Genomic DNA, 18,589 nt, shown 5'->3' with positions numbered 1-18,589 from the left:
AAGTTATGATTAAGAAAATAAAACCAACACTACTGCTGGTCCCGTGCACATTTGGTGAAACTACAAGTCAAGTCAAGTTTATTTGTATAGCCCTAATTCACAAGCATGGACTTCACAGAGAATATGTCTAGCTAAATCTAGCTGACACAACAATAACAATTACAGTAGTAATAATAACAACATGATTGAACAATCATATGATAGAGAGAGACAGAGGGAAAGGGGGAGGGAATGTATTAATTATAATGTGATTTTTCTGGCTTTTTAAAAGGACCTGTGCATTCTCTGTATAATTTTACCATCTCTTTACCATTTTATCTCATGAGATGCTGGGAAGGATATTATTAGATTGGCAAATTCTGTATTAGACTTTACTTAATTAAAATACTGTAATACGGTAATATATTCTGTCCAGACAACTAATATGAGGCCAGTTTCTTCTGCAGCCTTTGACTAGGAGCAGCAATGACTCTTCTTCTGTCTTTTAAGTGCTCCACATGACTACAGATGTTAGGGACAGACTCCTAGCTCATATGTAAACAGATGTTAGAGGCTTCACTCCTAGCTCATATGTAAACAGATGTTAGAGGCTTCACTCCTAGCTCATATGTAAACAGATGTTAGAGGCTTCACTCCTAGCTCATATGTAAACAGATGTTAGAGGCTTCACTCCTAGCTCATATGTAAACAGATGTTAGAGGCTTCACTCCTAGCTCATATGTAAACATATGTTAGATGCTTCACTCCTAGCTCATATGTAATCACACTTGTCAAGAAAACCTGGCTTCAAGCAAATGTTTCAGAGCCACTGAGATCTGTGTGCGTTCACAAAGCGAAAAGTTCCTGGCTTCCTAATGGGAGCCGTAACAGCTGTACAGTACAGCCACATAATGAATGCGGTGATAAAGAGGGCTGACATTCCATTGGAGGAGGCGATACAGCGGAAGGCAGATGGAATAGTGAAATGATTTCTAAAAAGCCCTATTCAATTTCCAAACTGCATACTTCACGGGACTTTATTTAATGAAGGTTTAGGTTCATCTCATAAACGTGCCTCTCATCTAGATGAGCTCGGAATTGATTGGCAAAGTCGCACCCTCTTCCACGTTTGGCACGGGACCTACGATTTCATTCCCCATTCATTTTTCCATAGACATTTTGTAAAATCCTCATAAAAAAGAGTTTTACTTGGTCAAACCAAGCAATTCAGCTATATTTAGAATCAGAAGAGACCACAGAACATTTCACATTTTTGAACATATTTTTGTTGTTTTTCTCTTTTTTGTCTATTGTTGTTCTTTTTTTGTTTTTTTGTTCTGTGGTCTCTCCTGATTCTAAATATAGCTGAATCGCTTGGGTTTGACTAAGTAAAATTGGTTTTATAAACATTTTACTAGATATCGCGTTAACAAGCTTGAAAATGGCGGTCGTGAGCTCACAGTGACCTTGAACTTTGACATTTGACCACCAATATCTAATCAGTTCATCCTTGAGTCCCAGTGGACGTGAGCCAAATTTGAAGAAATTCCGTCAAGGCGTTCCTGAGATACATCGGATGGACATACGGACGGACGTATGGACAACCCGAAACCATAATGCCTCCGGCCTGGCTACCGCCGGCAGAAGCATAAAAATGAATGGGGAATGAAATCTCCCATGCCGAACCTGGAAGAAGGTGTGACTTTGGCACTTCTCTTCGGAAATGGAGAGCCTTTGTCGGGGATGCACGGGTGTCACGTTTGTGTTGAAAGTGGTGGGGACATACAGTACTGTAAGAACTCAGGTGAAAAACACGTTTTAAACGGTCTTCAACATATCAAGGTCAAACAACATGGGGTCACCTAGAATGAGTCAACACCGTGCTTTACTGTACGTTCACCAGATGTTTTCTATAGGTCACCGCCTGCACCATTTAACACTCAGTGTGCAGCGTGACATGAAATTCACACCTCTGCCTTTGCAGCGGAAGCAGAAGAAAATCAACAGGTTTCATTTATTTGGGATAGGAGATTATAACACCCCCCCTTCATATGTGATTTTAGGCAATGTAATGGGATATGAGGTCAGAATAGTAATAATATAATATAATAATAATATAATAATAATGAGAAACAAATGCATAACGGTGCATCAAAAGGGCATAGACTAGGCTACTACAACATAAAACGCACAACATCGACCGCACAAGTAATTAGTCGTGCATCACATCCACAGCTGCAACACCATGTCAATTGAAAAAGTGGCAATAATGTTACTTTTTTTGAAAATGCACATTTGTTTATTCTATATTTGCAATGTATGTTTTCTTAGTGTGCAAATAAACCTTCACAAAGCGTTCTCATTTCTTAGTTAAAGTCCCAACATGTAGTAATCTGCTGAGCAGCAGCAACAGCTAATAATAAATGCTACACTTCCCTGTTTGTACGTTCTGAAATCAGCCTTCCTTTACTGTGTCTGCTTGTACTCTCTACTTTTCTTCCCTCTCTGCAGTGTTTATAACTGATTCACTGGGGGGTTGGGGGTAGCTCCAATATCTCCAAATGTTGTTGTGTCGACTGTGTTCAACATTTATTGAAACAAGTCGCCAAACGCGTGACTAATCAAGCCAGCAAGCAACAAATGTGTTTCACTTCCGATACGTTCTTCATAATAAATGTGACCTGTCACCGGAAAGCTTTTAATATGAAGGAGCTGCAGCAGGAAATGGAGTTACATTCAGGCAACTTTGACATGCTCCGGGACGGAGCCTCAAAGTTTACATGCTGCAGGAAATAGGCATTTAGGGTACAGAGTGGGAATGATAGAGGCGCCATTCTCCATATCAGTCGTTAATCAAAATGATTTAAAAGCCATTATATTAAAGTTAAAAATAAAAGTGACATATTAACCTTTATTGGTGCACGTTTTTTTTTTAATTCAAATGATGCGTTTAAAAAGTGAATGGGACAAAATTGGCCATTTCAAAAAAAGTGGTGGAGACGTGCAGCGCTCATTCCCACCACTGAGGTGCGCTTGAGCAAGGCCCTTAACCCCAACCGCTCCAGTGGAGCTGCTCAGTTGCCAGCAGATCAGACTGTGGTTGTACAGGGCAGCTTCCAGGTGTGAGTGTGTGTGTGTGTGTGAATGTGAACAGGGCGCTCCTGAGGAGGAGAGCATTGTTCCCAGTGAGACTCCCCCTGTATAAATAAAGGTTCAAATAAAAATGTCCCTAGCATCCCCTGCGTAAATGACACCTATGTCAGGGCGTCATTATATGCCGTTACTATGTTAGAGGTGGGACCTAATGTAATTTACCACAAGACCTATTTATGACCTTGAGGACTGGTATACGTGCACGTGTGTGTGTGTGCATGTGCGTGCGTGCCTGTGTGCGTGTGTGCTACCTGGTCTGCCAAGGAGGTAGACAGCATGCTCATTAGCTCCCTCTCCGCAGTCAGCCTCCACATCTGCTCCCATCGCAGCTTCCTCAGCCGGTCCAGGAGCAGCAAAATCACACCTACCACACACACACACACACACATGCACACGCACACACCCACACACACACGCACGCACGCACGCACACACACACACGCACACAAACGCACACGAACGCACACATCCACACAAACCCACACAGATTACACACAGATTACCATCTTGCTGTCTGCTGGGCGCAGAGGTGATAAATTGGTGTGGTCAGGCTGTATGGTGACCTTGTGTTTTGGTGATAAAGCTGTAACATTAGGCTGAAGGTTAAAGACAAGGATCTCACTGACTCAGGAAACATTTGGAATTCCTCCAAGAAATGAAGGAAACCCTAAATTCTGGTGGCATATATATATATATATATATATATATATACTGTGTATATATATATATATATATATATATATATATATATTTATTTATTCATCTATCTATTTATTTTTTCAATATATTTTATTTTCAGTTAGTTTCCAGAGTGGGTTTGCTCATTTCGGTTTAGTTTTTATTTGCTTAAAAATGTTTTTAGTTTAGTTTAGTTTTTTATTAGTTTGAGTATGGGTTTTTATGTTTGTATTCTAATATGGGGGATATTTTATTTGTCAAGGGCAAAATTTAAGAAGTTTACAATAGAAACACAACACTTTGTGAAGGCAGTTGACTCACAGTCATGCAGACATCCCAGTCTCAATCAGTCAAAGTAAAACACACGAGTTGGTTCCACCTACAAGTCTGTACTTCAAGCTGGCAAAGCTTGGCCAAAGCAGTCCCTGTAATACAGTTTGCGTGAGGCATGTTGTAATTCTCCCCATGCGTAATTTGGATAGGTGTAGGCCTATTGACTGTATATATTATCCCTATCTCATAATGACACCATCGCATCATATACCTGTTAAAAACATCTGAGTCTTGATGCAATTCGGTTTATTTTGTTGACTGGGGGTGGGACATTAGAAATGTGTTTGCAGCGGGTAAACGGCGGAGACAAAAGAAAAGATTGGAGGATTTACGGTGGACTCAATTAAAACTCGACTCGTGCCGAGGACAGAGAGAGATGGAGAGAGCTTGTGACAGATCGGCTGTGGTGCCAACGACCCTCCGGGTTATGGGATAGCATGGTGAAGGTGAATAGCCTATTGCAAAGTAGGCTACAATGTAGAAGTTTTCTCAATTCATTTACCATAACCCCTCCTTGCAATGTGATACAAGTTTCTCAGTGAATTATAGTTGATTGCCTCACCGAATAATCTGCTGGTTACCCCGATTTTAGCAGCAGAATTTGATGTCCTGGGGTGGCACGTCCGTGCGTAATGACGTTTCTGTGCTGCGCGGAGATTATGGTGCGCTCAAGCGCAGCGAGTGTGTTTTAGCGCTTAAGAGGTCCTTTTCAAAGCTCTTAGCGCAAAGTAATTGCGCGCTGCTGACGATATGATAATGCCATCTATCCCCACATTTTAGTGCTGAAACGCCTGCTTTGGCATGTGGCTGCTCAGTACAATCATAACTTGTGTGTCCGCCCCCAATTTGCATTGCGCACATTGCGAAGATAGGGCCCTAGTTGTTTTCGTTTCAGTCCACTAAAATGTTACTCACCCCCCATAAAAACCTTCCTTTATATTTGTGGTGGCCGAGTCCTTCCCAGTCCCCTTGCTAATAAAAGACATCCTCCTGGCTGCTACAAATACAATCAACGGGCCAATTTAGGGAGGGAAAGACAGGGTGAACAAACACAGCATCCTGAACACCCTGCTGTGCCCCATCTGTTCCCACAAAGCTCAGTTGGGAGCGTTTCTGTGTAATGCATTGGCTATAAAGCCATGCCGTCTGTGGCCAAGGCACAACATATCATTCCATCTCTGAAATCTGAAGGCCCTGTTGAGTCACAGGCGGCCAGTTTATGGGCGGGCCGCAGGAGAATACACTGGACCTTTACCAGGGTCTTGTTTGGGGAGTATTCGACTGGCAGAGATGGGAAAAGTACACACAATCCTTACTTAAGTAGAAGCACAGTTACAGTACTTGTGAAAAAAAAAACTGGTAAAAGTAGAAATACCGATTCAACTTGTTTATTCAAGTAAAAGTAAAAATGTACAGGCTCTGAAATGTAATAAAGTAAAAAAAGTACTTCTACCGGCTGTTTTTTGTGCAAAGCTACTGTTGGAGCCGTTATAATCTATTGAATTATGATTTATGTTATAGGGATATGTATGGGCGGGAACTGAGTTTAATGTATGGAATTTTGAAAGAAAAAATATTTATTGTTTTATATAGGCTAGGTGATGCAAAGCAGGCAAAATTGATATGATATGGATAATTATGATTGCTGTGGGTCTATTTATGTCTGGCTCCATCTTTGGGTCATCTCTGTTATTACAGAGCCACGTAGGATCCTTTAATTAAGGGGACTAATTTCACCTGGGGAAAAAAGAATGCCTGGTGAGACTGGGGAGCGGACTGCAAACTATAGACTAGGGCTGGGCAATATAATCGATACGGCAATATATCGCGATATTTTATTTCCCGATACTGTATCGATACTTGGACGCCAAGTATCGCGATATAAAAATAAATAAATAAATAAATGTGCAGGCCATGGCCATATTTCCCATATCGATGCGTTCAGTAACACTCAACACTCAGTAGTTTTGACTAAATTTGTCCACTAACTTATCAGTATAAAGTGATGTACATATTATTACACTACCTGGGTGGTACACAGTGTGTTGTATCTTTAGCTCTATTATTTAATTTTGAGTAAATTCTGTAGAATATCGCAATATATCGTGATACAATCGTATCGTGATCCAAGTATCGTGATACGTATCGTATCGTGAGATCCTTGCCAATACCCAGCCCTACTATAGACCTGAATTATTGATGACTTTGTTGTTTTGAAGGCAAAAGCGAGCCGTATTCTTGTTTAAATCTTTTGTTAATAAATTCCTTTGTTAAACAGTAACTTTGACCTGCGGTGGCTTCTTGTTTCTGGATTGCGTGTCGTCAACCCCGCTCAAACAGTGGCTGATTTGTTAAAGCCACTACAGCTACCTGAACCTCACGTCATATTCATATCATTCAAAGAGTATTAAACCCCCCCAAACGTGTTTTAAGATGTATAAAGACTATACTTTGATTAATCATTTGTGCGATAGGGTTCTTCCATAAAAAAGGTGCACTTAATGCTTGAAAGCTGGGAGAGCGTGAGACGAGAGAGACAAACAATGTGACATCGTTTTTGTCTGTCGTGCATTAAAACTACAGTAACCAGCCTGTTTTGAAAATGTAAGGAGTAGAAAGTACAAATATTTGTGTTACAATGTAGGGAGTAAACGTAAAAAGTAAATGCAGATACCTGAAAATGCTATTTAAGTACAGTAACAAAGTATTTGTACTTATGTACCCATCTCTGTGGCTGTGTGGTCTCTTTTGAAAAGCCCCTGTAAGTCTGCAGTGAAACTCACCAGGACATAAAGAAAAGTGTTTGTTTTGGGTTCCAGTCAATAAACAGATTATCTCACCACTAGGTGATAGGTGTCGGGTCTCAGAGGGCACACTGTCTCATGCTTTTTGGTTCTGCCCCTCACTATGCGGATTCTGGGCCAAAATATTTGACTGGTACTCCAAGTCCTACAAAATAACCCTGCAGCCGGAGGCAGAACTCGCCATCTTCGGCTGCTCGGAGTCCTCTCTGAACTTCCCTACAGCTGTGCAACAATCTCTGACACTGGGGACAACTGTTGCAAAAATACTTATTCTGAAGGAATAGAAGTCCTCCTCTTCACCTTCTTTTTAGGTGTGGCTGATGGGCATGATTTCTGTAATACAGATGGAGAGACTCAGGTCCCTGAGAACCAACTCGTTCAAAAGGTTCTCAACTGTCTGGGAGCCGTTTTTGGCCTGCTTTGACGAGGTTAAGAATGATAAGTGACTGAGGTTAGGGGGTGGTGTCTCCTGGACCCCTTGTGTGGGATATCATGCACATTGTCTCTTGCAAGCACATAAGCACCTTGTGCGGCTGATAGCACCAAGTTGTAATGATGAATGTTGATGATGTATTTTTTTTCTTTCTTTTCCTGTGTCTGAGCCTGTTTGTCTTGTTTGTATCTTCTATAAAAATTGGGGAAAAAAAAAAAAAAAAACAGATTATCCTCAGCCTCTCTGGCTCACACCTGTATAGTGAGATGGTCTCCTGGAGGAAAATACTTGCCGGATTTGATGGTGGAAAAAAAAGGCAGGAGAAAATAATAACAAGGTATTATAGAATCCTATCAATCTCCCTATCAGCCGCTCCGAGGCTTTCTGTGAAATCATACGCTGCTCCTTTCTGATTTCCCCCCACACAACTTCTAACAAGGCTTCCTACATATTTCATCCATTCCTGCATGAAATAACCTCCCTTACACAACGTGCTCCTGTCAAGCTTTGAAATGTGGAGAGCTTAGAGGTAAACTCAAATGGGGCAAGCCTCAGAAAGCAATTGAAAGCTTTCCTAGTATAGGGTGTCCGGGTATAGTGCAGTGGTAGATTCGCTGCCTACTAGGGCTGTTGAAACTAATTTCCATATTAAAATATAATTTGATTTTAATAAATATTAATACAATTATTCTTTAAATTGGTTATTATTATTATTATGATTATGATTGTTTTTTATACGGCGAATCTTGTCCATCTCGCCTTGGCTAACCAGCATGTGAGAACAAATCATGTTGTCACGTGATGAACTATTAAACGTTTTCTGAGTCTGGAATCACAATATAACTCATGAGCACGCGGTGCATTAACGTTGCAGTAGTCTGACTTACCAGATCTCTCTGCAGCGGGAGACAATAGGTGCATTCAAGTAGCCCAATACAGCTTCATGGCACAAGTGAATTGTGTGTTCAGTGCCTGCTATTAACATTGCGCATATTCATTAATTACCCCCGCATCAACTCCCGTGTATATGTGGATCCCGTCAATAACCAATGAAAAACTATGAGGCAACGAGGCAAAAGCAGTCAAATAGCGAGTCATTCTTCATATAAGAGATATTTATGATACCGAGGCACACGTGAATAATACAGGGACGACTGGAAGACTCAATGACATCAAATACAACACGCGAAAAGCCGTTTGCAGACAGTTGTCAAGTCAGCCAGAATAGAACGCAAAATTCCCGTTACAACTGTCAAAATAAAAGTACCAATGCAACGTTTTTGTGTGTGATCTGAAATACCCATTGATATTAAATAATAATACCCCAAGTACCAAAGAGGAAATAAAGAAAACATTTGCATAGAAACCTGTTTTAAATTAACATGATGTGTCTTCAAAAAGTAGTACATTTGAACCCGCAGTGAGTCATGCAGTAATACATTAGCGCTTTTATTTTGAGCTCACGTGAGTTTGCTGGGTTGAGTTGGGCTCAGTAACATCAGACAAGTGATCAGTGAAGAAAAGATGGCCTTGACCACAGGTGGATGTGACAGTCAGTCACCGCACATTTCATAAACGAGTTTAATAGTAAGTTTACTATCATCTTCTCGTGTACGGTAATCTTATTCAATGGTCAATGTTACAACAGGACATTTGAGTGGTTGGACTGCCTCTAGTGGACAGAACGGCACATAACAACAACATGCTGATTATTAGGCTTTATATAAGCCTATAGGTCAAATAAAAAATGTATATAAAAATCGAATATTAAAATAATAAAGCACTGAACATCGAATTGGATTATCGAGGAAGATTGACAGCCCTACTGCCTACCAACATGAGGGTCGCAGGTTCGAGCCCCCATGTTGCCTCCGGCTTGGTCGGGCGTCCATACAGGCAGAATTGGGTGTATCTGCGGGTGGGAAGCTGAATTGAGGATATGTGTCCTGGTCGCTGCACTAGTGCCTCCTCTGGTCGGGCGGGTGACTTGTTCCCTTTCCTTGTTTCCTCTGTCCTCACATGGTTTCCTCGGTGGGAGGGAGTAAGACAAGGAAAAGACGCAAGGAAGGGAAATGTGGCTGCAATTAAGAGAAATGGGACGAGTAACACTTTAGTTCAGGGGAATTTGCCAAGTACAACTGGGAGAGAAAATGGAAGGCAGGAATCAAAATCAAATGACCGAATTAATACGTTTTGAAACGACGACGCCATGAGTTGTCCAAAGTGTCACCATTAACAGTGACATGATGTAAAGCACACACCACACTATCATAAGTGTTGAATGATGTACCTGTGTTGAAGCCCCTGCCCAGGGCCGGCCAAGGCCGATGGTTCTTCCACAGGTTCCCCAGGTACCAGTCACTCTGGTTCTCCACCAGACCCAGCACCTGCTGACCTGAACAAACAAACAAACACAAGCTACCAGTCAGTCTGGTTCTCCATCTCCACCAGACCCAGCAACCTGCTGACCTGAACCAACACAACCTCATTACTGGATTCATCACAACCATTTGGCTGTAATAAGTACATTTAATTTAATTGTTTTTTTTGTTTTTTTTTACTCATCCGCGGGTCGGTTTGACTTGATTGGTGAGCCGGATTTGGCCCACGGGCCGCCAGTTGCATAGCCCTGAATTATACCTTTACTTTTTATTAAACCATTTCATAGCATTTATTTTTTATTTTTATATATATATTTTGTCCCCCCGATTTTTTTATCCCATTTTTATCTCCCATTAGTACTACCGTAATTTAAATGTATTTATCCTGGTTGCTGCTCCACCCTCTGCCAATCTGGGGAGAGCCGAAACTGGCTCCATGCTTCCTCCGAGACATGGGCAGTTAGCCAGCCGCTTCTTTTCACCTGACAGGGTAAGCTTCACCGGTAGGACATAGCACGTGGGAGGATCACGCTATTCCAACGAGTTCCCCTCCCTCCGAACAGGTGCCCCTAACGACCAGAGGAGGCACCACATCAGCGACCAGGATATTGCATGTTTTGGTGAAGGGGTTCCTATATGAAGGAAACCCCCCAGGGGGCACGGGGAGAACCTGCAAACTCAAAATTCATAGCATTTTTGGACAAGCATCAAATAGTAGATGCACATGGCCACAGAAACAGAGGTGGGAGGGGATCGACACAGCGCCAGGAGGAACCTAATCCCCTCCTAAAGTGGGGCTTTTATGCCTGAGTCAACTCCAAACTGGAAGGAACTTTCACTGCCGCCTCGGTAGCTCCGCAGCACGCTAGCTACTGCCACCAGTAAAGCTGAGAGAAACGGTGCAAATTGAATTCCGTAAGCGCTCCGTGAGACCCACTCAGTTCACCATGCATTTTAAGTTGTTGAGCCGCTAGACAGACGTATAAAAGCGTAGAGGAAAAGAATGGAGAGATCCAGGAGATGAAGGGATGAGAGGAGGGGATGTATGCAGGCTTTGGGGCAGGCGGGCTGGCCAGAGATAAAGCTGGAGGAGATAGGAGCCTGGAGAGAGGGAAGGGCTGGTGGCTGGTGGCAGCTTAATGAAGGCTGTAAGGAAGATTAATGAGAGCTTATTGGAGCAGGCAGTGCGGAGCAGGCAGCCCTTTAACAAAGCCTGCAAAACACAGAGCAGCACTCTGCTAGCAAGGTGACCACGGAGTGGGACAATTAGAGAGACGTCCAAAACAAAAGCCAGCTTCTTTTAACTGGGAGACACTTTGGAAGTAGTTCTGCGTCTGTTTGATCAGTGTTAGTCAAAGCAGTGTCTATATTAACTCAATCAAACCTCGGTGTAGACGCTGGTGTGAAGAATGTTACAATGCAGACATACAATTCGTGGGTATCAAGCTTCCAGTTCATATTGTAACCATAGACTGTATATACTGTATAGACTGTATAAATATGGACATAGTCACCTTGATGTAACCCATTGGTTTGTGGACTCTTGCCAGACAGTGCTATTGAGCCGTGATCGGGAAGCTAAGCGATAACTGAACAGCCAACCTGTCAATCACACCCCAAAGCATATTCTGATTTATCATCTATTTGAGTCTACATGGGACCATCATTTACTAAATGAACATCAGGCTGTATTGAAGAAGACTTGAAACTAGCGATTGAGACCATCAACTCATTAGGAAAGTGAGAAGTAGGCTCATTTGTCCATTGACTTCCATACAATGGGACCTCTCTCTGCAGCCTGCATAACGGCTGAGTCATATACTGTACTCTCATCAACAGTGAAATTAGCTATAGAGACCAGGCTGTAAACATTATGTATGTTATGTATTTCTGCTATGAAGTCGGGCATTTTAACACGGGGGTCGGGGAATGCCTTGCTTTCACAGTCAGCTTCAAGTGGCCATTCGAGGAACTGCAGTTTTTCGTACGTCCTTTCCATTTGCTTAATTTTTCAGAACCGGAGGTTGGGTTTGATCGTACCTGATCTTTTTGGAGAGCAAAAGCTCTCAATTGAAACTACATCCATGATGAGAGAGAGAGAGGGGGGGGGAGGGAGAGAGACATCCATGATGAGAGAGACAGATAGAGAGAGAGAGAGAGAGAGAGAGAGAGAGAGAGACATCCATGATGAGAGAGACAGATAGAGAGAGAGAGAGAGAGAGAGAGACATCCATGATGAGAGAGAGAGAAAAAAACAGATGGGCAACTGACTGTGAAGCCTATAAGAAAGGTAAGAGAATCAATAGAGCTCTGCTCCATTTCAACAGAAAGAAGACAAACATCACCATGACAAAATATCACCATGAAAAAACAGAAGCGCCTCGTGGAGAGCTCAGACCTCCGCCAAGGCCAATACTCCAACAACAAGATTTGGATTGCTAAACGTGCACCAAAAATTCACAAATGTTGGTCTCGATGGAGACCAGTCACGTTACCTCATATCACAATAGCTATCAGCTCTCAACATAAGTCAAGTGTGACATCTGTTATGACGTGTGTCTCGTGACTCATGACTCCATCCTCAATAGCCAATCAGCCCCTGTCAATATGACGTCCGCTATGACGTCGCTGCTGAGCCTATGACGTGGCAGTATATATAGCCATGGTCAGCGCGTCATCAGCCTCTTCCTGGCCGTTCACCTTAGTGGTGGCCGTACCTGGGCCGATCGTCTTCTCTGGAGCTGTGTTTCGCCCCAGCCACCTCCCCAGTCCACCACCAACGTCTTGACTCCTGAAGAATCCTCTCTCACCACAAGAAGAGGGTCATCTTACCACAGAGTCATTACGCCAAAATTAGTTGCCATGCTATTTGTGAATAAAGCTTGCTTGTCAAATTTTACCCACTGGTCTCTCATGATTGAAATGCTTTTACTTTATATTGTTGGCAAATGACCATATATATAAGCAGGATAATCAACTCCTATGTGTGCGCTATACGATTTTAATGCACTTCGCAGACGCAACCACCTCCGCGATTATCGGTTATTTGCCTCCACGTCGTGCATTAAAATCGTATAACGTACACCTAGTCGTTGATTATGCCTTACATATTCCACTTTGATGCTGCGTGCGTGACACTGTAGCTGTAGCCTACTGTGAAGAACTATATTTCTTGGCGGAAGGATAATTTGGCTTTTTGCTATCAATAAACGATTGAAATATTTGTTGCTGTGTTTATTTGATGATACAGCCCTTGAGGTCGTGGTTTACACTGATTTTACAACGGGTAATGGCTGCTTAATGCACGACACGTAGAGGGGATTATTTTCCTCCTGGCTCTGTGTCGAACAAGTTGACCGAATTGACTGCTTGTTGATTCCCTCCCACCGCTGTTTCTGTCCACACACAATCCACAGTGTGTGGCAATGTGCATCTACTATTTGATGGTTGCCAAAAAATGGTATGAAATAGTAAAAAATAAAAATAAATAAAGGTATAATTAGTGCTGGACATATCGATATTACTGTATATCAATATTGTGATAAGACCAGTGTTGGGCAAGTTACTTTCAAAATGTAATATACTACATAATACTAGTTACTTTCAGTTGAAAGTAATAAGTTACTTTACAATATTACTGTCTGTGTAGAGAGTAACTCGTTACTTACTACACTACTTTTGCATTACTTTCACCAAAGTAACAGCAGTAGCAGAATGACATCGCCGCCCCGGAACATCCCGAAAAGAAATGTAAACCGTCTTGAAGTCAGTGTAAACTGTCCAGAATTCTAAATGTTATCCTTTTCCTTTGTTATTGTCATCTATAGTGGTTATTTGCATAGAAACACACAGTTTGATTAGGAAATTATTATTTCCTAATAAAATATTATATCTTTATTTAAATATTTGCTTTGATTACATTTTTTTTTAACTCAATTTGTAACTTGTGTTACTTGACAAAGTAACTGGTATAATATTACTGAAATCCTATTTGTAATAAGTTATATTACTCAGTTACTGCTAAAAGTAATATATTACATGTAATATGTTACTTTTGTAATGAGTTACCCCAACACTGTATAAGACTATATATCGTCTTAGATTTTGGATATGGTAATATGGTAATATGTCATTGATACTGGTTGTTTTGCTTGCTAAGCATATAGAAAAGATAAGTTGTTCTCAGCAACTGAGCCGGAAAGGGATTTCAGCATTGAAATCAGCATGACGTGCACACACTAGTCAGCTGTGTTTCAGACACTCAGTGAGGTGCACACTGCACACACTAGTCAGCTGTGTGACGTGAAAAGGTAGAAGTGCAGACTTCTGTAGCCAGTGGGAGTCTCTCAGCATCACGGCTGTGTCTTCCTAAAGCCCATGGCACACCAGTCAAACATTCTCCAACAAACACAGATGTTTGTTTACTGTGCCATGGCTGTCTGTCCTGGTTTGGAGATGTTTGCTCAGATTCCACATGTTCAAATCCTCGTTTGCCTGTTTCAGCCCACAACGAAACATTATGAATTCTCCTTCACAGCTTTCCTTGACCTCATGACGTTTTCCACTGAGGTCAAGGGAAAGAATTGGAGCGCAGCCCTGGTGTCCTGGAAGGCCAACAAGTGATCAAGTAAAAAGCATTACTGTCACCAAAGGTCTGATGTGCTGAGTAAGAGGTAGATGATGCTTCATGATCTGCTGAGTAAGTGGTAGATGATGGTTCATGCACTCAGGAAGCCGCAATACACTTAAGTGTTCATAATTCAAGGGCAGATGCTGGGACTGGGAGATCAGCACTGCCAAAGCATCATCTGTCATTCATTTTGTGGAGAGCAGACAGTGGAGGATCATGGAAAGTGATGATGTCATGATCATAGAGCGTACAGAAAATAAGGATGGAGTGACCGTGACATCAGCCACTGGTTTTTAGACTCGCGCATTGAAGCCTGAAGTATGGGATTGTGGCTTTCACCATCTTGAGGTTCTAGCACACCGGCACAAGACCAGAGGTTTCCCACAGAGCCTGCTATTGGTCCATGACTGGCAAGCTGCGCAATCACTGGACAGGTGACCTGACAATCATGCCCAAACATAGTCTTTTCTATCGTCTATTTTACTCTAAATGGGTGAGTTAGGTAAAAATTCGCCCCCCATACAGTTGTAATGTATGGGGAAATCCAAATCCCGGGATGCGTCTCTACGGGAGACTTGAGTCATCTCTACATGGCCAACTGGTCGTTGACCATGTATGAATTGCATGTTGGGAATTGTAGTTCGCCCATGTAAGGACACGCGCTTTCAGAGATCTCAAAGCAGCGCGCACACAGGTGTCCTTCTGCACCTCTCAAGCCCAGAGAAAACAGATTTGTTCTATTGTATCTATTATTCATTAGGAATAGGCGAGGTTAAATGTCAATCAACTGTGTTGTTTATTAAATATGGGGAAATGCTAGTTACTACTATTGGGTAAGCCCAGTTATTGTAATTGGAAGTACAATTGGAAGAACTTAGTAGACAGCCCCTCACTCATCACAAATCGAACTTAGTAGTACAATTGGAAATACAAAGGATATTGAATTGTTTGGCGCTAGTCTTAGTTGCAACTCAACACAAAAAGTTGTCATCTCCGCATCTCTACGGGATACGGGAGTCTCCTAAGAGTAGGCTGCATGTGTTACAGTATGAGAGTACCAGTGTGGTATCAGTCTACTGCAGAGGCAGCATGTGTTACATGATGAGAGTACCAGTGTGGTATCAGTCTACTACAGAGGCTGCATGTGTTACAGTATGAGAGTACCAGTGTGGTATCAGTCTACTGCAGAGGCTGCATGTGTTACAGTATGAGAGTACCAGTGTGGTATCAGTCTACTACAGAGGCTGCATGTGTTACAGTATGAGAGTACCAGTGTGGTATCAGTCTACTGCAGAGGCTGCATGTGTTACAGTATGAGAGTACCAGTGTGGTATCAGTCTACTACAGAGGCAGCATGTGTTACAGTATGAGAGTACCAGTGTGGTATCAGTCTACTACAGAGGCTGCATGTGTTACAGTATGAGAGTACCAGTGTGGTATCAGTCTACTACAGAGGCTGCATGTGTTACAGTATGAGAGTACCAGTGTGGTATCAGTCTACTACAGAGGCTGCATGTGTTACATGATGAGAGTACCAGTGTGGTATCAGTCTACTACAGAGGCTGCATGTGTTACAGTATGAGAGTACCAGTGTGGTATCAGTCTACTACAGAGGCTGCATGTGTTACAGTATGAGAGCACCAGTGTGGTATCAGTCTACTACAGAGGCTGCATGTGTTACAGTATGAGAGTACCAGTGTGGTATCAGTCTACTACAGAGGCTGCATGTGTTACATGATGAGAGTACCAGTGTGGTATCAGTCTACTACAGAGGCTGCATGTGTTACAGTATGAGAGTACCAGTGTGGTATCAGTCTACTACAGAGGCTGCATGTGTTACAGTATGAGAGCACCAGTGTGGTATCAGTCTACTGCAGAGGCTGCATGTGTTACACTATGAGAGTACCAGTGTGGTATCAGTCTACTACATGCATGTGTTACAGTATGAGAGTACCAGTGTGGTATCAGTCTACTACAGAGGCTGCATGTGTTACAGTATGAGAGCACCAGTGTGGTATCAGTCTACTGCAGAGGCTGCATGTGTTACACTATGAGAGTACCAGTGTGGTATCAGTCTACTGCAGAGGCTGCATGTGTTACAGTATGAGAGTGCCAGTGTGGTATCAGTCTACTACAGAGGCTGCATGTGTTACAGTATGAGAGTACCAGTGTGGTATCAGTCTACTGCAGAGGCTGCATGTGTTACATTATGAGAGTACCAGTGTGGTATCAGTCTACTACAGAGGCTGCATGTGTTACAGTATGAGAGTACCAGTGTGGTATCAGTCTACTGCAGAGGCTGCATGTGTTACAGTATGAGAGTGCCAGTGTGGTATCAGTCTACTACAGAGGCTGCATGTGTTACAGTATGAGAGTACCAGTGTGGTATCAGTCTACTACAGAGGCTGCATGTGTTACAGTATGAGAGTACCAGTGTGGTATCAGTCTACTGCAGAGGCTGCATGTGTTACAGTATGAGAGTACCAGTGTGGTATCAGTCTACTGCAGAGGCTGCATGTGTTACAGTATGAGAGCACCAGTGTGGTATCAGTCTACTGCAGAGGCTGCATGTGTTACAGTATGAGAGTACCAGTGTGGTATCAGTCTACTACAGAGGCTGCATGTGTTACAGTATGAGAGTACCAGTGTGGTATCAGTCTACTACAGAGGCTGCATGTGTTACATGATGAGAGTACCAGTGTGGTATCAGTCTACTGCAGAGGCTGCATGTGTTACATTATGAGAGTACCAGTGTGGTATCAGTCTACTACAGAGGCTGCATGTGTTACAGTATGAGAGTACCAGTGTGGTATCAGTCTACTACAGAGGCTGCATGTGTTACAGTATGAGAGTACCAGTGTGGTATCAGTCTACTACAGAGGCAGCATGTGTTACATGATGAGAGTACCAGTGTGGTATCAGTCTACTGCAGAGGCTGCATGTGTTACATTATGAGAGTACCAGTGTGGTATCAGTCTACTACAGAGGCTGCATGTGTTACAGTATGAGAGTACCAGTGTGGTATCAGTCTACTACATGCATGTGTTACAGTATGAGAGTACCAGTGTGGTATCAGTCTACTGCATGCATGTGTTACAGTATGAGAGTACCAGTGTGGTATCAGTCTACTACATGCATGTGTTACAGTATGAGAGTACCAGTGTGGTATCAGTCTACTGCAGAGGCAGCATGTGTTACAGTATGAGAGTACCAGTGTGGTATCAGTCTACTACAGAGGCTGCATGTGTTACAGTATGAGAGTACCAGTGTGGTATCAGTCTACTGCAGAGGCTGCATGTGTTACATTATGAGAGTACCAGTGTGGTATCAGTCTACTGCAGAGGCTGCATGTGTTACAGTATGAGAGTACCAGTGTGGTATCAGTCTACTACAGAGGCAGCATGTGTTACAGTATGAGAGTACCAGTGTGGTATCAGTCTACTGCAGAGGCAGCATGTGTTACAGTATGAGAGTGCCAGTGTGGTATCAGTCTACTACAGAGGCTGCATGTGTTACAGTATGAGAGTACCAGTGTGGTATCAGTCTACTGCAGAGGCTGCATGTGTTACATTATGAGAGTACCAGTGTGGTATCAGTCTACTACAGAGGCTGCATGTGTTACAGTATGAGAGTACCAGTGTGGTATCAGTCTACTACAGAGGCAGCATGTGTTACATGATGAGAGTACCAGTGTGGTATCAGTCTACTGCAGAGGCTGCATGTGTTACATTATGAGAGTACCAGTGTGGTATCAGTCTACTACAGAGGCTGCATGTGTTACAGTATGAGAGTACCAGTGTGGTATCAGTCTACTACATGCATGTGTTACAGTATGAGAGTACCAGTGTGGTATCAGTCTACTGCATGCATGTGTTACAGTATGAGAGTACCAGTGTGGTATCAGTCTACTACATGCATGTGTTACAGTATGAGAGTACCAGTGTGGTATCAGTCTACTGCAGAGGCTGCATGTGTTACACTATGAGAGTACCAGTGTGGTATCAGTCTCTGGTACTCCTTCCAGACCACCACCTTTGTGGAAAGACTTCATCAGACCAGTGATGGCCAATTATTGCTTGTGTCAATCAAATTGATATGAAGCCACTGTGATCACTTGCGTGCTTCCCTCTGCCTGACTACTACTCCCGCCTCTCTGTTCACACAGGGGTGAATGGTAGATACTGTAGCAGAGGGGCAC

At 42.7% G+C, this 18,589-nt stretch overlaps 1 protein-coding gene across 1 annotated transcript in view; it reads right to left on the bottom strand.

Moving 5' to 3' along the window:
- The window catches only part of large1 (LARGE xylosyl- and glucuronyltransferase 1), a gene marked incomplete at both ends in the record, with an annotated part of 128,979 nt that overhangs the window by 19,992 nt on the left and 90,398 nt on the right, over positions 1–18,589 (bottom strand). The window contains 2 exons of the mRNA XM_083651639.1: positions 3,384–3,496; positions 9,671–9,775. Of these exons, the coding sequence (XP_083507765.1) occupies positions 3,384–3,496; positions 9,671–9,775 (218 nt within the window). The remainder of the gene's footprint in view (positions 1–3,383; positions 3,497–9,670; positions 9,776–18,589) is intronic.

This window comes from Poromitra crassiceps (genome assembly GCF_964638095.1).
Source record: "Poromitra crassiceps genome assembly, chromosome: 2".
In the NCBI taxonomy this organism is placed as follows: Eukaryota; Metazoa; Chordata; class Actinopteri; order Beryciformes; family Melamphaidae; genus Poromitra; species Poromitra crassiceps.
This window is presented reverse-complemented; position numbering and strand designations above follow the sequence as displayed.